At 39.4% G+C, this 25,212-nt stretch overlaps 1 protein-coding gene across 18 annotated transcripts in view; it reads right to left on the bottom strand.

Annotated features, from left to right (window-relative positions):
* The window catches only part of EHBP1 (EH domain binding protein 1), a 320,670-nt gene that overhangs the window by 83,667 nt on the left and 211,791 nt on the right, over window positions 1–25,212 (bottom strand). For 16 of the 18 annotated variants that reach the window (XM_038394218.2, XM_038394219.2, XM_043512052.1 and 13 more), the window contains 4 exons: window positions 15,738–15,916; window positions 15,062–15,110; window positions 7,428–8,342; window positions 4,794–4,937 (listed from right to left, as the gene is read on the bottom strand). In XM_038394218.2, the coding sequence (XP_038250146.1) occupies window positions 4,794–4,937; window positions 7,428–8,342; window positions 15,062–15,110; window positions 15,738–15,916 (1,287 nt within the window). The remainder of the gene's footprint in view (window positions 1–4,793; window positions 4,938–7,427; window positions 8,343–15,061; window positions 15,111–15,737; window positions 15,917–25,212) is intronic. The other 2 variants (XM_038394223.2, XM_043512054.1) reach the window with 1 other exon arrangement.

A 25,212-nucleotide genomic window follows, 5' to 3' on the forward strand; every position in this document is an offset into this window, starting at 1 on the left:
TTAGATAGAGGTGACCAGTTTGAAGTGCCTTTAACCTGATTTTTCTGAGCACACAGCATTATATAGCACTTTATATGTTTTCAGTGCATCTCCCATTGACTTCAGCAGCAATAGTGAGTGCTCAGAATTTCTGGAAATCAGACTCCAGGTGTTTAAAGTCAGGCACCCAGAAAATGAGAAAAACACAACTAGTGACTACCTGTGAAAAGTTTGCTTTAAGTGATTGCCCAGAGTTCTACAGGAATTCTGTGACAGAAGCAGAGACAGAAACCAATTCTCAAGGGCAGCATTCAACTGCCTTAATCATGAGATCATCCTTTTTCTTTCAGCAGTCCCCTACTTCATTCAGTACACACCTTCCAGACACTCTTAGGGTTCCAATATGACCATCAGATAGCTCTTTTACCTCCATCCAAGAGGATTCCCCCGAGACTTCTCTGAGCTGATGGTCTTTTACCAAGATCTCCTCAAGGATCTGGAAGCTAGTTTCAGTGACCAGGTCCATAGTGGCTGCTGAGGGGAAGGACCTCCTAGCAGAACACGTGCTAGACAATCCATACCTTAGGGTGCAGGTGGTGGAGTTCCCCTGCGTGTGCTGGAAGTTGGCTCTGGCTGTACCACCACACTCAGAGACCTCCTGGACCATGATCAGATGGATGAGTGGCACTGAGCCAGCAGATGGGGCTGCCAACCCTGCATGTACCCCTGTCATGTGCTCTAGGAGGTAAGGGCAGCCTTGCTTCCTGCTTCTATTGCTTTCTTTGAGCGGGTCCTGTGGGAGAGTGCTCCCTGCCCATCCCTCACCCCGCCCTCTGGAATTTGTCATCGGACTCCTGCCCCTCAAGCCTCCCCGACATGCTACTTGAGCCGGCTGAATGCCATCCAGCTGGCCTACCTCCAAACCGTACCTAGAGAACATCTGTATATGCTCGGGCTTCACACCATCCACTTCCTTGCCCATGTCATGCCTTGACACCAACTGGCGGGACCAGCTGCCACCTGGGGAGGGTGGGAGCTCTGGTGGCCCACTCTGTACTCCACTCTGGTTCCACAGCCTGCCAGGGATATCAGCTGGTAGCATCTCCATGGAGCTCTAAGCACTGTTGTGTTTCTAGCACAGCACACAAACTCCCCTGACTCCTGTCCTTTCTGTGGTGAGAGTGAGACCCTGGCACATATCTATGTGGAGTGCGTCAGGCTGCAGCCCCTCCTCCAACTCCTCTAGAACCTCTTGCTGAGGTTCTGGATGCACTCTTCCCCCATACCTCTTGATCTACGTACAGCCCATGTGTGGCTCCACAAAGTTACAGGACCTCATTGTCAACCTTTTACTGGCCATCCAGTATACCAGGAGGAGGAAGCTGGATGGTGGTGGGGATGGGAGGTGGGATGCTCGGTGACTGTAGGGCCTACTTCTGGGGTCCCTCACATGGTCACACCTCCAGGCAGAGTTCCTCTGGGCGATGTCCACTGACTCCTAAGACACCTTTGAAGAGCAGTAGGTCCTGTCCGGGGTTCTCTGTTCAGTGTTACCCTCTGGATCCCTGATCTTTAACTTTTAACATTCACTCCCATCTGTTTTTTTCATTTGTTGTCCTCAATATTCTCTTATGGCCTGTGTTTAATGGCTCCTCCCTCCCTCCCCTCCCTAAAGGGGGTGGCCTTTAGCACCATCCCCCAGTAATCACAAGTACACACCTTCCAGAGCTGCCCAGGATTCCGTTATGAACAGAAGATAGCTTTTATCTCCATCCAAGAAGTCTTCCCCGAGAGTATCCCGAGCTGCCAGTCTTTTACCAGGACCTCCTTAGGAACTGGAAGCTAGTTTCAGTGACCAGGTCCATAGCAGCCACTAAGGGGAAATATTTTCTCACTGTAGCCCTGCTACACAACCCACACCTTCATCTGCATGCGATGAAGTTCCCCTTTGTATGCTCAAGCATGGTGTCACCAGAGTCTGAGACCTCCTGGAACTATGGTCAGAAGGACTGGGTGGACCCTGGGTGGTAACTGGCCAGATCAAGTATTGCTCACCCTTTACATCCCCCATCATATGCTCTAGGAAGTGAGAGCAGCCTTGCCCCCTGCTTCTCTCACTTTTATTGAGCTTGTCCCACCCCTGGCCCTCTGGATCATCGGGCCTCTGCCCCATGAGCCTCCCCAGCTGCCCGATATGCATCATCTGAGTGGGATGAATGCCATCTAGCCAGTCCATCTCCAAATCGCACACTGTGAACATCTCTACATGCTTGTGCTCCATACCACCCACTTCCTCACCTTTGTGGGACAGCCTATTTTCCATCATAGTACCATAGCCTGCCAGGGATATCAGTTGTCAGTTCCTCCTCAGAGCTGTGAGCATGGGAGCGTGGTGGACGTGGTTCATGGACTCTCCTAACACTTGCTTCTTTTGCAGTCAGAGGGAAACTTGCCGCACATCTGCATAGTGTGTGTCAGGCTGCAGCCTGTCTTCTGACTCCTCCTGCTGAGGTTCTGGCTGTACTTTTTCCTACCCCTGCTTGTTTTCGCATACCCCATCTGTAGCTCCATCACAAGACCACCTCATCAATCTCCTCCTGGCACGGACCAAGAAGGCCATCCACCAGATGATGAAGAGGAAGCTCAACAGAGGGGTGGTTCTTTGGCTATGGGTCCTGTTTCCAATCCCTCTTTGCTTTATGCCTCCAGGCAGAGTTCCCCACTTCTCCCTTGCTCCATATCCCAGTCTTGCCGCTCGTCACTCACCCAGCCCTGACTCCTCTCCTCTCTGAAATCAAGTGGGGTGGCTTCCTCCTTTTCCTCCTCCTTGCTACCTACTAGAAGGAGCACTGAGAGCACAGGTGAGTCAATACTCCAGCTTTCAGTTCCTGTGACATGTGCACAGTGCCCCTGATTAGCAGGAGGTGCAACTGCACAAAGGGTATGTCTATACTGCAAGTAAACACCTGCAGCTGTCCCCTGTCAGCTGACTTGGTCTTGCGGGGCTCAGGCTATGGGGCTGCTTAATTGTGGTATAGATGTTGGGGCTCAGGCTGGAACCTGGGCTCTGCAACCCTGTGAGTGGGGCAGAGTCCCTGAGCCTGGGCTCCAGCCTGAACCTCAACATTTACACAATTTTTAGCCCCACAGCTTGAGCCCCGTGAAACCTGAGTCAGCTGACCTGAGCCAGCCGTGGACATGCTGCAGGTCTTTTATTCCAGTGTAGACGTTCCCAGAAAGTCCTTCTAAGCCCCTGCAGTCCCAGGCTTAAGCATACTCTGTACAGATGGAATCTTCACAGAATTTAGCTGCCGAATTCTAACAAAGTCTCTCCTGAACATGTGTGAACTGATATTCTCAGAGTTTCATAACTTGTCCATATTTGGGCAGATTTTTATGGGGATGGCCAAAAGCACCCCTGATACCAGTGTGACCTTCCTATCAAATTTCAAATTCCTGGTCCAGGGCTAGAGCTTCTCAATGAAATGGTTGGGAGAATTTTTTAACATGGACAAAACAGCATATTTTCCCTTAGCCTTGTTCTGAGAAACAGCTAAACTGTTTCCCCCCCAAAATTTAACAAAAAAAAAAATAGGCACCTGTCATGGAAAATTTCAGCTCAAATGATTAAAGTTTGGAAACTTTATATGGAACTGAAAACATGGTCTTACAATAAAAAGCATCAAGCAACCTTAACTAGACATCACTACCTGAGCTGCCTTTTCTATAATGCAGTCTGATCTATTGAGAAAACCTATTTTTTTAAACAAAGGTGAAATTTCTAGTAACATTCAATACTTTAAACTCATTTGCAAAAAAATCAGACACAAAATTCACACATCTTCTCACTGTGTAAATGGGGCTCAAGCTTTTTTTTTCCCTTCAAGGAAAAATTAGTAAAAAAAAAAAAAAGTCTAGTTTTTTTGAGAAGAAATAAACATTTTCTAAGAAAAAAATACTTATAACTGCAGAATCAGGATAAAAGAATAAAATTTGCCAAATTCTAAATTCACTTATGTCTGTGAAATCTTACTCAAATCAAAAGGCAAAATTTGACCCTAGAGGACCAGACTATTAATGATGTGAATCAGTGAATGATTCAAAATCTTTATCATAGTCATCAGAATTTAGTCAGAGTGAAGTTCTTAGTAAAACAAGTGCTGTGATATCAGTTCAGTCTCTAATACACAATGGCTAGAATCACAAAATTACTGCACATAATCTGACACAACAGGCAATCTCTGCTTTGAAAAGATTTGCATAAAAATTAAGTTAGCTTTAATCTTCAGAGAGAATGGTGCCCTCCAGGTCACCACTGAGGTTACTGGTGGGGCAACGAATCGCTGCAGCTGCCTCCACACTGAACCTAGTTTGCCTAGCTACACTTTCTAATGTCACCAACCTAATTCCTTCTTATGATAAAAGGACACAGTAAAAACAGCATAACACGCTATGCTATAATTTAACAGTAGTTTTGCTTTTCATCCCACTAGTGACTTAATATTTAAAAACAATGGTGCCATTCTATAAGATGCTCAGAGCACTTCCAATGAAGTCTATGGGCCTTTTCCATTGACTTCAGTAGAGAGAGAGTCAGGTGCTAGTAAGAGCTGATGGTACAAGCACCTTGAAGGATTGGGACATTCACTGTGGAAAAAGTATTCTCTGTGGGCACTTGCCCCCCCGCCCCCACAGAAGTTACATTTTGACCAAACAAAAATTAATTAGCTTACTAAACCAATTAACATATAAACGTGTAAGATGAATTAAAATATTTTCTTATGTTAACTGCCATGACAGCCAACACTGCTTACATCGCTCAGCTGCTTAGCATGGGTTGGGGTGATCGTACTGGTTATCTGTTTATTCCCTGCTTTTAAAGCTGCATCTCTTCTTGCTTGCTCAAGAAGAACTCTTGCTCGTTCTTTAAGTTCTTCTTGTCTTGACAAAATTCGTTGCTTAAAAATAAAGAAGTAGAATTAAGAGTAAAGAAACCCCACCATATTCAACAGTGACAGAGTAGTTAGTAGTCAGGAGCCTGCCTAAATAGTAAACGTTAGGATTCAGAGGATTACAGCTTCATGAGGTGACATAAAATTCTACAGCAATGGAAAATAAAGATCATAAAAATGTAAAATTAAAAAATAACCTCACAGGCCTTTATGATATAAACAGAGTTTCACTGATTTTCCGTTAACGTTTAATACCTTAAAACTAGAGCTGTCGGGAAAAAAAATGAACCGGCTAGATGGAAACTATTTTACATCTACTATGTATTTAACTATTTAAAATATGTACGTAAATGTAATTCTTCCTTGGCTACTGACAGCTGGTATAATTCCACTTCCGTCCTATAAAGGGACCCATACGCAAATTGCAAAACCAGCATAAACATGTACCTGTATTTTAGCTACAGTCAGAAGAAAGATTTCAGAATAGCAGCCATGTTAGTCTGTATCCGCAAAAAGAAAAAGAGTACTTGTGGCTCCTTAGAGACTAACAAATTTATTTGAGCATAAGCTTTCGTAAGCTACAGCTCACTTCATCAGATGCAGTCAGAAGAAAGTTTCTTATTTCCATTCGCACAACTGATTACCTCTCAGAGTAAAAATAACAGTAAGAGAAGCTCTGTGTAGGCACAATGGATTGACTGGAACAGTTACAAGTGCATTTGTGCATAACCCTGACTCTTTGACTCTGTCCAGTTATGTGACTCCTGAAATGAAGACCCTGGGGACATGGCCCTTCATGTGTTTTTAGGCCCTGGAAGAAGGCCTATATATGAGCTAGAGCTGGGGCCATCATGCTCTGGAGGATGTGTTCCTGCAACAGCCAGGTTTATGTGCTGTTTTTCTGGCAAAGGCTGTGGCTGGTACAGCTGAGATTTTAAGTTTAATTAACTAGTACAAATACTCAAAAGGATTAACTACCCTAGAAGGCCCCCTAAAGCCATCCTTCATCCTTCTTAGCCTATTTTCCCCTTGCACTGAAAATGTCAGTACAGAAGACACACAGGCTCTACCTGTCATGCTATTTTCTGTGGGCCAGATCACTCCCTCCCATTAGGAAACCAATTCACAGGGGAAGAGTTGCCAGAAAACCTCATGAGGTTCCACTGCTTTTGGGGAGGTGTTTGGGGCTCCTGCAGAGTTTACAGTAGAATTGCAGCTGTGCCACTTCTCCCTTCTGCACAAGCAGGAAGAGAGCTGCACCTGGGTCTCAGAAGATGATCCTAGTCTAAATCATCTCCTTTAAAGTAGAGCTATTCACCTAACTTCTAAAAGAGAGTGAGCATGTAAAAAACCCACAACGCAATATTCTGTGTAAACATAAGAAACATGCCTATCTGTCAATCTACCCAGCTCTTTTATGTCCACATCACTGTAGTAGTGTTCAATATAAGTACTAAATTTCTTAAAAGAAAACGTATTCAGGTCGCACTTGCTTGTTAAAGGGAAAAGGGGTCCTGAAAATGTAAAACACTGCTCCATCTGAACCAATGCACAATACTGCAGACTGGCCACACACATCTCTTTTCGCAGCTAATGGAAACTCATTGAAAGAAACCTAAAAACAAAGGAAGTTGTCCCCAGGAAAAAAATTATGGGCCTGATTTGGCTTTCTTGAACATGAGGTTGAGAACATTTTAGAAATATTTGTGTGACTGATTTGATTTAGTAGGATATAGGGAGAGACATAAAAATAATGTTAGCATTCATGTAATGCTTTCTGTCTTCAAAATAATGTACAAATATCAGCCAATTAATCCTCACAATATCCCAGGGAGGTATGTATGTATTATCCCCATATTACAGATGTGAAAGCAGACAGTGATTAAATGACTTGCTCAAGGCTGCTCAGCACATTATCAGCAGAACCAGAGTTAGAACTCACAAGTTCCTTGCTAACAGTTGTGCGTTCAGTTCACTAGGCCATGCTACTTCTCAGATAAGATTTGAAATATTCCTGGTATATTTTGAAGTATTCAAAAGTTTTGAAACTGTACATGCTGTATATGAATCAATGAATAAATAACTTTTTTCATGTAATGCTTCAGCATGAAATATTCACAAAAAAACTTGGGGGTTCCACAATGAATAGCAAAACCCTATTGAAGCTAGACTCCTTCAGCTGGCTGAGAATACAATTTTATTTACTTTAATTGGAAAGGGAGAAAAGATTAACAGTAAGATAATTCCTATAAAAAGAGTTGTTATGGATTTTTTTCATGCAATAGCTCTTTTCAACATCATAGGCTCTTTCCAAGTATTCAGCTAGTGAAGAATATCTGGTTTGTCAGACAATAAAAACAAAACAAAACTCAACCTAGCCTGTCAAAGATACAATGAATTATAAAGGTGATGCATAGAAATTAACTTGAACAGTAACCCCATTTTGTTTCAACTATACATTGTTTGTTTATGTATACATAAATTCAAATTTCTTACCTGTGCAGTTTTTGCAGTTTGATCTGCGTGATTTATAATCGTTCTGGTATCAGTGTCAGAATCGGTCTCTATTTGCTTCAGAGAAGCATGTTTTTTCTTTGTAAGATCTGCATCCTTGTTATAAGAGTATCCAACTTTAGAAGTTGGAGATAAACTTGTTTTTTTGACAGGTGAGCCAGTATCTGATCTCCTGCTCTCTGTGGATCCTGTATGTCGCAGCTTTTCTTGCTCTGAGAAACTAATGGTACTGTCTGAACTCTGGTGTCTTTTCTTGTCAGTGTCTTCACACACAACGGCGGGAGATTCATCCTTTTTTTGCTCACTGACACGTGGCAAGTCACTCAAGTCCAAAGTGTCGACTTTCAGCAGTTTCTTCCTTCCCAGCAAAGGCTGTGTCGGTGCTGTATCTGCACTGCCACATTTCCTGGCCTCTTCAGATCCATAAGTCCCTCCAGAGCTCTGCTGGGATTTTTGTGGATCAGTGTCACTTCTAGTCCTGCGAGAAGAAGGGGAAGCTGTGCTTGGGCTTAAATGGTCATCAGGTGTCTGATGCTCACTTTCTGATTCTCCAACACCACTGTCATTTACAAATACAGAGTCATCCTGCGAAACAAAGTCTGCCAAACCACTTTCAGGCTGGTGCAGTTCAGGTTCGCGGTTCAGATCATTAAGCTCTGCATAGAACTTTTCCTGATCAACAGAACTGTTTGTGTCCGTTTCATAGTTACCTACTTTATACGTGCTTTTACTACTGTTCTCCTCTATCTGAACCACATTTAGTTCTAGGCCACTGAAATGTGCCCTTATTTGATAGAGATAAGTCATAACGGTCAGTTTGTCAGGAATTGCTAACAAAACCATGTCAGAAGGTTCCAGCAATCGGGATATTCCTATACTGGCAAACCCATCATATGCCTTAAAAATAAACAAAGCAAGGATTACAATGCAGTAATTTCATCACATAGCGTAACAACTCAAAAACAGCAATTGAAAGTTCCATTTGAAAAAAACAAAACAGTTAAAAATATCAGATACTGCAAGAAAGTCCATGGGCCTGATTCACCATTGTGATACTGTTGTTTTACTCTATGGGCTTCCATGGAGTAATATAGTTGTGAATTAGCCTTTTTGTATTTGCCACTGTATAAGCCAAGTTTTAATATATTGTCCATAAGTCCATTATTGCACAACCTGTCAATTTTCTTGACAGATTCTACACAGCAGAATCTCCACAGGAACCTAAATCAAGACAATAAAAACATGGCATTGCTTTTTAATATATTGTCATGCGATAGTAAAAACAACTGACATTACTCAGAATATAATAGACACATTCATGAACAAATGGATGTGTGTGAAAGTGGAACCTAAAAAAACCTCTTCAGTTTTCATTAACAAAATCTATTGGCATCTTAAATGGTTCTCACTCAAGAAGCAGGAAACAAGCAAATTAAAAAAAAGTGTAAGAGTTGGAACAAAAAAGCTAAGGATGGGTTTTTAAGATAAGGAACAAAGATATAAAGAAACACTACACTAATCCATCTTGGGCTTTATCATTGGTGATCAATCTTCTCCCTTCTACTGGCCATGTAATTGCAGTGATTTGTGTTGATGAAAAAGTACAGCCAGATAACCAAAAAGAACTACACCCTAGATTACCTGATACAAGGTACAAGTCATATTGTTTAAGCACAGAAATGTATTTCTAAAACATCTGCTTGACACTAAACTTATATAAAGAGAGTAGTGAATTCATTTCTCACTTCATTTCTGTTTGAAAGCACTACAGAGCTTGGATACGTCAACGTATGTGAAACCACACTGTATTATTTCCGCTAGCCCTTTAAATGACTATGGTTGGTGCATCAGGTTTTTCTAGTTTTGAAGAATTAAAGCTGTTTCTCAATTTACAATTAATTATTACTCTCCTGGACTAACCCTGGAAGACAATATTGTGTTTCCAGAAAGCCTTTAAAAAGGCATCCTGTTGGTTATTTTAGATTCACTTGGGTTAAAGCATTAAAAATTCCCACTAGTTTTGCCTTTATTCCCCTCCCCATTTAAATAAAAAAGGATAATTTTTCCAGTGGGTTCTAAAGTTCTAAAAATCATAACTAAAATATTCTGAATAAAAGGAACATGTTAAAAACTGATTTAAAAAACAACAACAGCTTTTTAACATGATGATATGTTGAAAATTAATCTGCAGTTCCTAATGCTTTTTAGCTTATTGTATCCTGGACAGTTTGAGCTAGGTCCTAGAAGTTCTAAATTTGATTTTGTTGTTCTTGCTGAGGAGAAGTGCCTTTTAAGAATATTAGCTGTGGGGTGGAGGTTATTGGTGATTATAAAAAGAGAGCTGTGTTTAGATGCAGAAAGAGCAATGTTTAAAAATATAAATGAAATAGAAAACATGCCTTCTGACTCCAGGTTGATCCAAGAACCCAGGAAAAGGTTTGGTAGGGACTGGAGGGAGATATTGGCGGGGGGATGGAAAGAGAAGAGGGCGGCTGGGAAGGAACATGGATTGGGTGTAGGGGATAGGAGAGCACATGGAGGGTTGGCATAGAGCCATAGTACCTGGTCTTGGAATGCAGCTCTGAAGAGAAGGAGGAGAGAGAACATGGAAGGGGGCAGGACACTGGTAGGGACAGGGAGGAAGGAAATGAAGAAGACCTCAGGAGTACAGAGAAGCAGGAATACAGAGGGAACATGGCATAGGAATTTGGGTGGATGGTTTAAGTTGAGTAGGGTTCCAGAAAATGAAGAGTTTTATGGCATTGGGCGGCTAGCTGGCTACTGTAGTGAAACAAGCTGGCTGTGTGCTCCTGTGAACCAACCCTATTAGCAAGGGTTGCTGCTCCTTTGACAGATGTTAAGTGAGTCATGCTGACGCACTGGGTAGGTGACCTATTACCCCACCATTGTAGAAAGTGGGAATAGCTCTCTAGAGAGTAAGAGGACCTAAGGGGTGGACTGACAGAAGGTGGGCTGAGAAGTCCTGAGGTGGGAACCCAATTTGCAGCCAAGCTCAAGGAGTAGGCCTGAACTGAACTGTTTATGTTCTAGTGTTAATTTCAAAGTTCACAAAACTAAACCTCAGGAAGTGGGTGAGTTTTGACTCTACAAAATGTATTTGTGGACTGTGTTTTAGAGCAGGTTGGGAAAGATTCACACTTAATAATACTAAAGCAGAAAAATTTAACTTTGAATGGTGGCTTTTTAAAAAAACATATTCTTGACGTATCTAGGATTATTATTCAATGTCTGTTAAGTTTTGCTGTTTTTAGTGATGTCTCTGATTACTGTTTGCCCGTGCTTCAGACTCCCTTTCTTTCTCATTCTGGACAAAATGTGTACTTTTGCTCATTTGTTTTTCCATAATTATTGACAATGGAGTCATGTCTCAATAACTAATTTCAAATCACACAATTTCCACAAGCAAACACATTCACAACAAAGAATTCTATTCTGTAAAGGCCAAAATGCAGCTACAAGACAGTATGTTGCATAATGTTGAAAACAATGAATGGATTATATAATATAATGCTACAATTTATACTAGAAAAGTTAGATTTCTAAGAGACCTGATGCCCAGTGGAGTGTAGTTACTACAAGTAAACATAATGTTGCCTTTTAAAAATGGAAAAACATTAGAGGGGAAAAATCAGAGATCAGAGGGGAAAAAACAGAGAGAAAAACCAGTTGAATATAAATATGTAGGATGGCATGTAGACTTTCGATTGCTGATAGTTCTATAAATAACAATTGCATGTTGTGGATATATTCACATACCAGTGTATTAAACAAATGGTTTTTCTTCTTTTTTAGAAAATTCAGTAAAGTCTTGATTTTCAAGCAGATACACTATAATTTTTGTCTGTAATCTATTACATGCTATTCAAATTCTATAATGTTATTCTTCTGTTTAAGCAAGTAGACATACATACATTTTATTAAATATACACATAACTAGGCCTGAATCCTGCGAACACTTATCTATGTGCTTTACTTCACACGTGCAAGTAGTCCCATTGAAGTCAATCGGACATCTCATCTGTTTACAATTAGAGCATATATGTAAATGTTTATAGGATCTTGTGCAAACATATGAATTTGGATTCCTGGTATAAAAATGTGGCTGTTACCATGAAGGCAGGAAGGAATTATCCATTTTTTAAAGTTTTTTAAGTTTGGGGGATTTTCTTTGATATTTTAAACTGTTGCCTTTCTTCAGAGGTCACTTATTTTGATAAGGCAGTAATAATTTGAGTACAAATTAACTTGAGAAATTTAATATTACTTAATCAATATAATGTAATAAATATTGGTTTACTATTTTCAATCAAAATATAGTGTTTATGTATCTTTACATTGCATTTCTTTATGAATAACTGTCAATTATAAATGTTTATTACTTTCACTAATAATTATTTCTCTTTATCGTATAACCTTTTCACATTAATTATACTTAAAGTAAGAGATACATGAATGCTCCAAAAAATTGGAAATTAGTACACAAAAATCTTTTTTAGTAAATAAAGTTAAAAGTGTGTCTCAATCTAACACGAAACAATACATTACAATTTTCACAACATAAATTCTTCAATCTAACAAAACCCTCTCAAAAATATAAAAATCTGGAAACTAACAGTTAAGGTTGCAACCACTTCACTCAGGCCATACATTCTTGCTTCACATAAACTCAACCCCATGGAAGTTGCATCCAAGCCTAGTTTAGTTCCCTTATCATTTGTGAAGTGAAGAATATGTTACTAGGCACTTGTAAAATGCCATTTCCTTATAAAAGGCTATATTTCCAATACAGTGTAACTTTAACATATAGTTTGTGTTTACTTATTAAAAAACAAAACAAGATAGTACACACATATTAGCTGATCAACATTATAGGTAAAGGTCTACAAGTACTAAGCTTAATGTAAAACACCATGGGCTAGATGGAACTATACCTTTTTATGCTAGCTGACAAACTATTCTTATGTAGTTTACATATTTCATAATCCCAAAGATAATCACATTTTCTCTTTTGGTAATAAAAATCATCTTAATACTCAGTCAACACAGTGCATTAACAGAAATCTCATAGTGCTCTGAAATATATTAATGCACCCTGAACTAAATAATTTATTTTTTGGAGATATATTTTAATTTCTGTAGAATAATTTTTCTTTGTTCTGCACATTAGGCAACATTTGATACACTTGCAACCTTAACTATTTCTTAATTAATTTTTTTATTTATTGATATATCCTGACAAGTTGATTGATGGACATCAATTGCAATCCCTCAACACAAGCACCACAGGCAGTATTCTAAACATTTCCCAATTATGTAACACATTGACATATTGGTCAAGATCAGATGTCACAGGTAAATACCTTTTTTTACTCAGTGCTGCTTACTGATTAGGAAAATAATTAGCTTGGTTTATATAGAAACTCTAATGTGCTTTTTGTAACACTACATTTCAATACATAATTATACACTGCAATTACACTGAAATAGTTACCTCTTCAGGAAAAAAAAACCTGATAAACAAGGTCAAACACTTCTAAAAGGAATATTCCTATAGGTTAACCTTTACATCTGTGGTCAGTAACCTTTTACCTCTTTCCCTGCCAATTTACAGGATGGGAGAGGGAAAAAACAGATGCTTCAGACAAGAATATTGTCTTATTAATTCATAGATGTTATTTTAATTGGTTAGGAGGAGTCATTGTCAAATGCGTTACATATCTGCATGGAATTTATACACAGCCATTGTTCCTAGAGCTGCATTCATTCCAATGAAGGGCACACAGGGTTATCAGGCAGAACTGTGTGAGCCCAGGAAATAAATCTGCAGGAAGCAACTGAGATACTCAATGTAGCTGTCAGGCAAAGGTTTGCAAAGTGATGAAAGAAAAAACTGCAAAACAACAACAATTATTTCTTTAGCAATGGGAATTATATACTATTAGGGAAATTGGCTAAAAGGTTTTCATTATAGCTGATCATTTGCCATCATAGTTGTATAAATAAAATGTATATGATGATATAATTGATTTCACATTAACAGAGCATTTTTAAAATAGAACATCTATTCAATCTTTGTTTTATAATATTACTTGATTAGCTCTTACAATCATGGGATCTTGAAGTTTAAAATCACATGGTCATAGAAAGCTCTGTGATGTCACAGATAATCCTCTTAGGTCATCACAAGACCCCACATATTATTATGAAAAAGATGTCAAAGCATGCATTGTCCCTGTCCAAAATCACAAGGGTAGATAGCAACAGATCAGAAATTCCTCACAATTTATTACCCTGTAGCATTATTATAATGATTACCTGCTTTTTGGGCAATGCATTAGTGTTCAGAATGCATAAAAATACTACTGCCATTTGCAATTTTAACCAAGCACTTCTTCAGAATTCACATGTATATGAAGTCTAACATTTTTCAGAGATATTTCCAGTGCAAAAAAGTCGTACACTATAGTTTAGTAAAAATATATTTTATTTTGCTATACATTTGATTTTTTCAAATGTCTTAAAAGTGAATATTTTTTAAAAAAGAGTTTAAAAATATAAAATCATAGTATCCAGAAGACAAGCTACGAATAAAGCAATTTGAACTGATTTTCAGTTATAATTTTATTATAAGTGAATCAAGTGGAAAATGAACGTTTTAAAATGTGTCCCTCTTGGGCCAACCCCATGCATCTTATGAAAATTAAAGTTTGTAACTACAGTCTAAGACACTAGCAGCAAGCAGCAATAGAATGTTTTCTTGTAACTCCTAAACTGAGTTATGCTTAGAACTCTGAAACAACAAGGAGTCTGGTGGCACCTTAAAGACTACAGGTTAGTCTTTAAGGTGCCACCAGACTCCTTGTTGTTTTTGTGGATACAGACTAACATGGCTACCCCCGATGCTTAGAACTCAGGTCACTGAACTTTTTTCAGAACATCCCTTTATAACCTTTATATCAAAAGGGCATTAGATTACCTAATGTAAAAGTGGATTAAAATCCTTGTCCCAGTATACTACCACATAATATTTCATTAATATTTTAGTCTTTTTTTAAAAAAGTCATGTTTGAGAATATTTTTTTCCTAAATATGATGTGTAATATAGAAAATACGGCACACGGTACCGCCTAGTTTTATTGACAATGCTGGATAAAAGTGTGTGGGAACTTTTATTTTTTTAAAATACAAAAACTAGTAAAACAACATTGACTATGACGAACTCAACGATCTCTTTTAAGGTAAAGGACAAGTCTGGAAGCAAGATAATTATAGAACAATAATATTTTTTATTTCTTTTTTAATTAAACAGCTGATTAGAAAAATAGAAATGATCACAAAAACTCTCTCTCTGTTTATATTAATGTAGGCCATACAAATATTAAACTCTAATGCCAGCCTGGCACTTGTTGTGAATGTTAAAGACTATGACAAACTAGAGTCAATAATGCATCCGATTTGAACCACAGGAGGCTGAAAACCTTCTGTGAGCTGCAGTTATGACCTTACAAAACAACCTCTCTTTCCCAAAATTAATAAAAACCTGCAGTGAAGGCAAAATTGAAGCTATGTGGGGTTTTTTTCCTGGCAGTTCTTACCTTTTTGTTGTTCTCTTTAATATCTTGAGGATTCAGGGACTTGTAGTCACTGAGGGGGAAAATGTCACAGTGGGTATGTACAGTATTTGATAAAAGCAGCAGTTTTAAAACAAACTGAATCTAAAAATTTGTCATACAACAATATCCTACAGTAACTAGCAATTTCACAGCAATTCAATCAACAAAACGCATAGCGTGGAAAATTAAATAAATAAATAAACCCCAGCGATTTCATGTTTCATTGCCTGAAGCCTTCCATCTAAAAGAGAAGTTAAGGCAGGGACTAGAGGCCGTCCTTGACAACCAAATTTACCATGAGGTAATCCATTGTCGTCAATGTACAAAGAGCTACAGGCTTATTTGTCTCATCTCATTTCAACACTAACACAATTTTCATAATCATCCTGAAGTCAGTTTTTTTTATATAAGATTAAGAAGAAAAACGTATCATATGAAGGACAGAAATGATTGTTTTTGGAGGGGAGAACAAGGGAGGTAATAAGTTTGGCCATTTGTAAATTACTTTTCCAACAAAGAATGGTGCCCTGTAGAAGAAAATTATGAAATAGACAAACATTTCAAGACCTAATAGTGAACAGTGGTTTTACTCTTCTGTACATTTAATTGCAGCACATATATAAAATTTAAGTGTGATGGTATAAATGTTATGACTTACATTAAATCTGGCCTAAAGTTGTGTAATATTGCACAGAAAGATAAGCCATTTCTCCATGATGTAGTAAAATTGGTGATTTTCACTCCCCTATAGTTTTTTGTAACTTCTTTGCACCATACAAGCAGTGACTGACTAGCATTTGGCTTTCTCCCCAAAACAGGACTTGGTACTGGGCTTGGCTGGAAAAAAAGAAAAGAGAAAAACATAAAACAATTTAATGGAAGATGAGAATTAACATTAATTGACCTAACTAGATGATCTGCATCCTTTGATGTCAGTTTAGGTCCTTCAAAGCTGTCAGTTTACAATGACTGTAACTTGCAAAAGACATAAATCATCAGTTATTATCTTCAGTCTTAGCCCTTGGCACTTGCCTCTAAAGGATGTAGATATACAAAATTCTAAACTTATATATGAAATCAGGCCAAGAATTGTACCAATGGAAACACCATGTTCAAGTGTTTAAATACTTAAGGCATACTATTGCGCAGTCTGTGTTATGTTACGCACCCTTAAAATTTTTTTCCAAAATGCAGTCATGTAAAAGCATCCCCACAAGCCCTTTCACTTTTAATGAAGACAACATTCTGACTGGATCAAAAGCAAAGTATATCAGGGTCAAAGTTTACCACAATTTGTGATCTATTATTGCAGCACAAAGATCAAAGTCCCCGTGTGTGACATACACTTAATACATTAACCTTGTATACATTCAAGTGTAAAGTTTTCAGCTGTACGTCTCATGTTCAAATATTTTGTTATATAAAATATAATGACAGCAAGATATTTTAGTGTCATTTATGAAAGATCACAGCAAAATGACTTTATTATAGCAATTTTCATTTGTTCTCCTATTTCCCTCTGTTTATTTGGAAAAAAGATTTAGAATACAAATGCTGAAGCTGGATTAGCTCTGATTTAAGACTAATAATGTTCCTTTTCCAGAGAAATAGTTACAAGGAAACAACATCTGGGATGCAATAGATAATTTTATTTCAAGTATTTTGAATTTATCAAAATGTCCTTAAGTTTCTTGAATTTAAAAAAGTAATTACTAAGTTTAGTTGATGTTTTCAAGAAAAATACAATTCCCCATCAAAAAGACTTCAAAGTTTAAAATGTTCTTGGGTATAATGAAAGGAGTTAACTTCATTTAACAGGCATAAATCCAAAACTCCAGGACCCTACTGAGAAAAACAGTTGAGAACATTTTAAAAAAAATATAGTGTAATTAAAAAATATACATATACCAAACATGCCATTTGCTCAGCTTAAGGTTCTGGGCCCTCCAAATTAAAGTAAAAAGGGAGCAAGTCTTTCACTATATCACTGCCACTTAAGTTTAACAAGTAAATCCTTTGTCCGTGCTGCCTGTTTGTGAAAGACCAATGATGCCCCCATTTGACTAAAGCATGTCAGTGCTAAACAATTCAAACTGTCAACCTCACACAATCTGATTTATGTTTTTACTAATTGTGGGGAAGGTAATTTACAGTACCTGTAATAGAAATACCATGAAGGTAATTTATCATTTTTATTACTTGTTAGACTAATAAATTGTTATATAAACAAACCTACCTCAGCATCTTATTATTTATATTATTATAGCACATTATAGTTGCACTGCTAATTCAGAGTGCACAAAATCTATATTTTACTTCAATTTTGTTTTAATGTTCAAATGTATGCACAGAATAACTGTTCACAAAGGGTTTTTCAATTCAGCTAACAGTTTAAATCGGGGTTAACTAACTGTAGCTCTCCCATTAATGATACGACAAACATTCTCTAGGTTAAATGTATTAACATCTCAACAAATGCTTACGAAATGAGAGAGAAAAAGAGGTAATATCTGACATAATTTCTTAAACTTTAAAATATGAATACCATGGGCCAGATTTGGATCTGACGGATATCGCTGTCTAGACTCTTCAGTGGAATTACTCCAAGTTCACGTTGATGTAACTGAGATCAGATTCTGGCTTTAGGTCTTTCTCAAATATAGATTATGATGATGAAGACAAAGTGATAAATTATAGAGTCCCAAGCTTTCAGCATTTGAGTATGAGAAAATGTGTTTAGAGGTCTAAACAGTTATACACTGAAGTAAGGTAGATGACAAAATTATGGTAATAACACTGTTATAATGATAAATTGTATTTTAGCGTTTTAAAACTCAGAAATACCTCACCAAACCATACAATATTGACTTGCAGACAAGATATTAGAAACTATTTATTACTGGATTGAACTATAAGGCCTAAATATTACATAGGTAAATTTCACAGGTCTGATGACACTAATATGATTTTAACATTGATAGTGATAGACAGCGTTCTGCACTGTACACTTGTTGCTAAAATTCTCCACACTATAAAATGCAAAATATTCCAGTCAACATCTAGAATCTTTTTGGTCAACGTTCAAATGACCTGAAGCAACACTATCTTTTAAGTGCCTTAATTACAGATATTTAACGTACATTGAATAATTAACTCATTTGATAACTATATTTTATTAAAAGAGTTAGAGACGACTATGCCTTTAAATCCATATTCCTGTGGCCAAATCTAACATTTAAACATATTCTTTACAAATTAATGTACTGTTATCAGATTTAAAATTTGAAATGACACATTGCTCGGAAAACTTTCATTGAATTGGAATCACTTGGGGATGGGGGGGATTTTGAACTTAAATTTACATTGTCATTTCTAAAATGATTTCCCACCCCAGGATAAGACACTAGCATTGTATGCTGTAATTATATAGATTACCCTGTTTCCAGCAAATAAAAAAGAAATTCTGTGCCATATTTTGGAGGAGGGTGAAGTGAATGCTGTGATGTATGTATGTCTCTCACACACAACTCTAATCAGAGCTTTCAGTACTTAGTCTGGAATAAAGGCATTCAAATCAGTACATATTGGGGAAAATATGAACAGTAACAGAGTGATGAGCATACACAATGAAATTACCTGGGAGAGGGGGGCAAGCTCATTTTAATTGTTTAAAACTCTTTTCAATAAACATTTCCTTTCAATAAATAAATGCAATATCAGTAACAGTGGCACATCTCTGGCATGTACTTTGGTCTACAAGATTAACGGGAACACTGTTGGTGGAGAAAACGAATATATAATGAGCTTTTTCCTGTTTAACTATACCCTCCAACAAGCACTCACACACAATCAGTTCAAGTTCAAAACTCAAGCTCACTATGCTTATTTTGGAAATACCTGTAAAAAAGCAAACATAACCAAAACAGGTTGCTAAAGTTGGTCATAAATCTGCAGCTTGTTGAATCTAGTAAATATTTTGAGCTACAGCAGCAAAATCTTCAAATGTTGCTTTCTCTGATAGAGAGGACTGAGCAACAGTTTAATATTAAGTGGTGTCTTAACATTCCAAGGTAACAGAATAATCATTTTGGCCCAGAACCACAAAGAGACTTGGGCATTGCAGCGCTGAGCATTGCAATGGCTAAGGTTTAGGCACCTTGCAAATCACTAGAATCCACAAACCCTTTGTTAGGCATCTCGGATCCCACTACAATGCATGGAGAGGGAACAGATGCCTGAGAAAGGGACGGCCTAAGACAGCCAATTGGAGATGCTGACAAGAGGTATGTGTCTCAAGCCCCGCCCCTCTCCTGGAGCTAGGTGCTTAAGTAAGTCTGGGCTGCTCTATTTGCTATCCACAGCTGGGAACTCCGCTCTGGGAGGGGAGGTGCCTTAAGCGCCTAATTCATTTCTGGCAAGAGCGGTGGTGGCACACATCTAACTCCACACAAAACAGTCAGTGGAAGGAGGTGAAGGCAGCCCAGTAGCTTGGGTACTTACGCAGAATGTAGGAGACCCTGGTTCAATTCCCCACCTCTGCCGGGTGACAAGAGGAGATTTGAATGTGGGTTCCCCACCTCTCAGGTGTGTGCCCTAACCCACTGGACTGCAAAGTCATCCTCACTCTTTCTCTGGCCCAATTAATATTTAATAAAAAGTGGAACAGCTTCAACACAAGTGATTGAGGGAGACCCACATGAGAATATTCCATAGTTCAGTGGTTAGGGGTGTATCCTAACCACTGGGCTGAAGGCTGCAAAGGAAGCCTCTACCTCCTCCCCCAGTTTTTTGTGAAATGAAGTGTGCTCATAGAACACCAGCTACAAGGCCCTGTAGGCAAGGCAGGCAGGGGAACACTTATCTCCACCTGGTTTGAGATCATGCTGGGTCTTAAGCATGAGACAGGCATCTGAGCACATGCCTGAGGCAGCAATGTGCATTCCCCCAGAGGTAGAAACTTAACTACCTAAGGAATTTTTACAGCAAAAATGTAGGTGCCAAGTGAATTTAGGTACCTACAGAGTCAGGCAGCAGCCAATTGGGGGTAATGTGGATTGCAGTGGCACTTAAATCTGGGACTTAGGCATCTAACTTTGGTATTTAGATGCCTAAGTCCCTTTGTGAATCTTGCCCTTTGCTCTAAGGAATGTGTCATAGAGTGAGCTGGCCCTTTAAGAGGGCTGGGGCTTAGTTACACCTGTGCCAGGCTTAGCCTACCTTCCCAGTGAAGGGAGTAACTCTGGGGGTCATGAGATAGACGGACGTGACTCAGAACCAGGCCTACTGGGAGACATAAAGGATGGCCTGGTGACAGTGAGGAAGACTCCAGTGAGAGCAGAGCTGGAAGTGAGTGTGCTACTAAAGAATGGGAAGAACAGCCAAAAAGGGCCAGCGAGGAGCCCTAGGCTGAGTAACTCTCCAGAGCTCTTATGCAGAAGGCTTCGGAAAGGAGCCTGGAGGGAGCTCCTGAAATCAGGGTGGTGGCCAGGAAACATGAAGGATTTTATACTAGATTGCTCTAACACAGTCAGCTCTCCCCACTTGGAAATTTCCCTGGTGCAGGGATTCCCCAGGATACATATGACTCATGTAACAGCCTCTATGCTCCTGACATGGGGCCGGACCTAGTGTGCATAGAGCTCTGAATATTTGTGGCTGCTGGACAGTCCCTTAGGAATTGTTGCAGCTGTAGCATGCGTTAGAGGTCTCAAGGGGTGCTCTAGTTAACTCCAGGGGTTGAACAGTTCATAGCAACCCCAGAATCCAAGAGCTGCAAAGATGGAATAAAACCGCTTTTGCATTCTCCACACTCCAGAACCCAGGCTGCCTGGATACCTCCTGAAAAATATAGCTGAGAATCTGGGCCACTAGGATTTATTGGCAATTCAGGTCACTTTCTTCACTTTAGTGGTAAGTCAGCCAGGAGTGGCCCTAGCAATTTTGCTGGCCAGGGTGGAAAATGTCCCCCCACCCCTAAATAGTCAGGGGGGTGGGGGATGAGTGGCACAGCAGTTGGTGTCCCCTGGAAGTTGACAACCAATGTGATTGCCCTGCTCACCCACACCTAGAACCAGCTATGAAGTCACCAAAATATTACAGTTAGCAAACAAAACTCAAAGGCTCTCCTCCTTCCCCTTTTTTGATCAAAGGGTTGGGCAGCTATTAGAGATTCTTACAGTACATAATCTGATATTTATTGTTACCATTTTCTAAAAACAAATTTTGGGGTTCTTGCTATGTGACAACCTTAATAAAATCTGTCACCTTACATGTCATACAGAAGTAGTCAAAGAGGCCCAGCACACTCATGAACAAAACCATGGTCAAATATTTTACAAAGTATCTTGTAATATCTCTGCTCTCATTTAACTTTCCATACTCGGGACAGGGAGAAACATGTCCGATCTCCTGCCCTTAAACAGATTATAGGGATTTACACAACTCAGCTGCTTCATAAGACTACTTTTACTTCCCACGTGATTAATAGTAAATATAAAAGTAACTTCCAGATTTCTCCAGCATCAGACATTTAAACCTTACACCTCGTGCTCCCTGTTCTTCTGACTGTTATGTGCCTACAGCTATTATGGATATGAAACAAAATATATACTTTATCTTAAAAGGCTTAGTCATAAGCTTTTAATTGTTTTTCAAAAGAAGTGGTATTAAATAGATTTAATTTTATCACAACCAAACTATACAATGTTCAATCATAACCTTAATATTCAGACATCTGCCCAATTTAACATGAGGCTGTGATGTTTGAAGCTGGAGAGATTTGGAAGGTGAGCAGGGGGGTGGAATCCTTAGGCCATGCCTAATGTTGCCTGTCAGTCACGTAAGTGAAATAATTTTCTTTCTTATGGATTTTCAGTTGCCAACTAAATGTTTTTGGGGTCAGGAGGTTGGAGAGTGCTTTTTCAAAGCAAGCCTGGGAAAATACAATGAAAGCAGAAATAGTACGGTATATGTGAAGACTCTGGGATATGATATAAACAACTCTTTGTATCTAGCACAAACAGCACATCCCTTCAGTCAAGGAGGGGCGGGGGAAGGAATCACATATGGCTGAGGATTCTACTCTCTTCCTTTGTGGTCTTCAAAATGATATTGATCTGCAGGAGGGGCAGAAGGCATTGGTTTACAGTACTGTACAGATTAGTGACATGCTGGGAAAATGGGATAGATGGTTAAGAAGGAATTTATTGCAAGGTATATATCCCACCCTAATTTGGCCCTGATTAAGTTGTTGTTGGGTTTTGTGTGCTTCTAGTGAGCCTTCACTCTTGCTGGGATCTAGAGACAATTCTTCAAGATATAATGTATGTGCTGCTCAGAATTTAAACTATAGGCTTTATACCCACAAGACAATCCTCAATGACGACGCATGACATCAAGTAGAGTATATGACAAAACTAAGCAACTGTTGTAACCTTCATTATCCAAGCCCCTTACTGGTTGTTACTCTCTTTTGCTGAGTCACATCTAAATATTATGTACTGGGAGCTCTATATAGATGGGTGCTATGGAAATAACAGTAATCTCAGGGCACAGGTGCTGGGAATCTTAAATATACTAGCATCTGAACAGTGGAAAAGGAGTGGTGCCACACATTCATGAAGGCCTGACATACTGGGTTGAGGCGTTGTTAGAACACCACTAGCCAGTCCCGGAGTGGGTCTTGCCAGCAGTCTCCACATTGACTGATCAGTGCATGTGGTTCCAGGTAAAGTTTGGTGAGGCTTCATGCTTAGGTTAGGGGTGGTTAATTTGGTTCAATACATCATGAATAAAACCAGAGTCCAATCTGATCTGGATGCATTGCTATGCATCCATCTTTTATTTTTAGCCAGGCACATGGAAATTTTGCTTTGTCAGATGCATGACATGCATCCTCCCACTACACCTTTTAAAACAGCTGGCTCTTTAAAAAGTTGCGACATATGGTACTTACAGAAGTGGTGCTTGGGAGGGATTACATTTTACTGCATAAGGTGCAATTTGTCTTCAGAGGTTGGAATTATAGAAGGGCTAAAGGCCAGGACACTGATTCTGTGTATTAAAACACAAAGAGCTTCATATTTTACAGATGAAGGACCAAACTCACTAGCTCTCGTACAGGGAAATGGAGCTTAAACACTGCACCCAGCAGGATTTGCTCCAAGAGAGGGCAAGTACTGTTACTGTTGTTGCCTCATTTCATGGTATTTGACTGAGGATAGGTTTACTTTAGGGCTGGAGCTGCACTCCTGTTGGAAGACATTGCTAAGGAAATGCTTTGAATTAGGGAATCCCTGCCCGCTGTGCCTATGTCCCATCCATCCAGCATTTCTCACTTTTCCCACCTCCCTACTGATGTTGTAGCCACTTTGCTCTACTTCAACACTTTCCACTAGCGCTCTCTGCTAGGATTTATGCAGGCCTGCTCAGGGGTAGCTCCCAGTGAATTGAGACCTTTGTTTTCCCCCTCCTCCATCTGCAATATTTCTTCCTTTACAACTATCTCCATATACCATCACCTGTTCATCTTAATTTCCCTCATTCAACTGAGAGGTAAGGATTTTGTGTTTGCATTGCTTATCACCATTAGGTTTAATTAGCACCACTCAACCCATCTGAAGATTTAGACAAACTATAACTAGGAATCCTAGCACAATGGGCTCCTGGTCCATGACTGACACTCCTAAGTGCTACGAAAATACAAACAATAATAATAATGAAGCGACTGTCTGACTACTGGACCGAAGGGATTTTTTTTTCATTAGAATAATGACGTCTAAGTTCCACGTACCAGCTTCAACCTGCCATTGCCGAGGCTTTTGTAAAGCCTCATGTTATGGCGCCTACAAGCTGGAACATTCCTGACATAGCTCTGGGGGGACTTTTGCAGCCATTGCACCCCCAGCTTGACAGATCTGAATGATGATTTTAGAAGACCAATGCGGATGAGCAAGTCAGTGAATTTAAGCACAAACTGGAGAAGCTAGGCAGGAGCAACATACTAGAAAATGGCAGGTTTTGTTTTGCTAAAGAAAAGTGCACCTTGACATGAATGGAACTTGAGTGTTTTGGTCAACTTTCCCCAGCCATCGGGGGTCCGCCCTACATTATAGACTTGCCTCTCTGGAGCAGGGCCGTCTGAGTACCAAACAATCCCTATGGTGAATACACTAAGTTGGCACCACTTTCATAAGAGGTGCTAGATTTCCATTTTTATACCACTTCCTCTCAGGAATGCTTCCCTTGCTTTCTTCTAAGTTTTGGGCAGGGTTTTGGATGTAACTTCCTGAGGTTTTTTTTTTTAAAAGTAAAAATATGTGCAACTATCTTAACCTATCCTTCCCTACAGCATGACCAGACTTTGAATCCTAAACATTCATGATTGAAGGACAAACAACTATCACCTGAACTACAGAAATAACTGTATTAGCTGAAAGCAGAAGAAGGTTATGTCCATAAACCACTAGAGGTGGGTTATCCACACACAAGTAGAACCAGTTTACAGAAAGCATAGCTAACGATAAAGACATGGCAAGCTCCTTCTAAGAGGCAGTGTGGCTAAGTGGATAGAATCTGGCTCTACCACCTTAGATAGCCAGGGTCTATGAACCTAGCTTGTGTAACCTCTTGCAGTTGTGAATCATTGCTTAAAAATAAGGTTGGAAAGTGTATATAATTATTAACCAGTCAGTGGAAGTGAGTTTTAAACTCATGCTTCTTCTTGTTCCTAGTTATTTATAATATGGCAGCCCCTATAGGGACTGTCAAGGATTGGGGGCCTCATTGTCCTGCTCTCAGCAGATGGGAGAGCTCGTTCCCCATATGGTGCCTCCAGAGGGGAAAAATGGGCTCCTGTAGCCATAACCTGAGAACTGGAGATGAGAAGCCTGGCCCAACCCACCACTATAGCTGGTCCAGCAGGTTCCCCAGTGCATTGTATGCTGCTGCAGAAATCACTGCATGTGCAGAATTTTTGGCCTTCTGCCAGGGTGAGAATGTTCACGGTTTCTGGCATGTTACCAAAATTAAGCAATACAAGCCACAGATCTAGATGCGAACTGGCAATTTTCAAAGATTTATAATTCTGTTAAATCCAAACTAAACTAGCAAAATACACCTCTCTGGCCCCAAGG

The sequence above is a fragment of the Dermochelys coriacea genome, chromosome 3 (assembly GCF_009764565.3).
Source record: "Dermochelys coriacea isolate rDerCor1 chromosome 3, rDerCor1.pri.v4, whole genome shotgun sequence".
In the NCBI taxonomy this organism is placed as follows: domain Eukaryota; kingdom Metazoa; phylum Chordata; order Testudines; family Dermochelyidae; genus Dermochelys; species Dermochelys coriacea.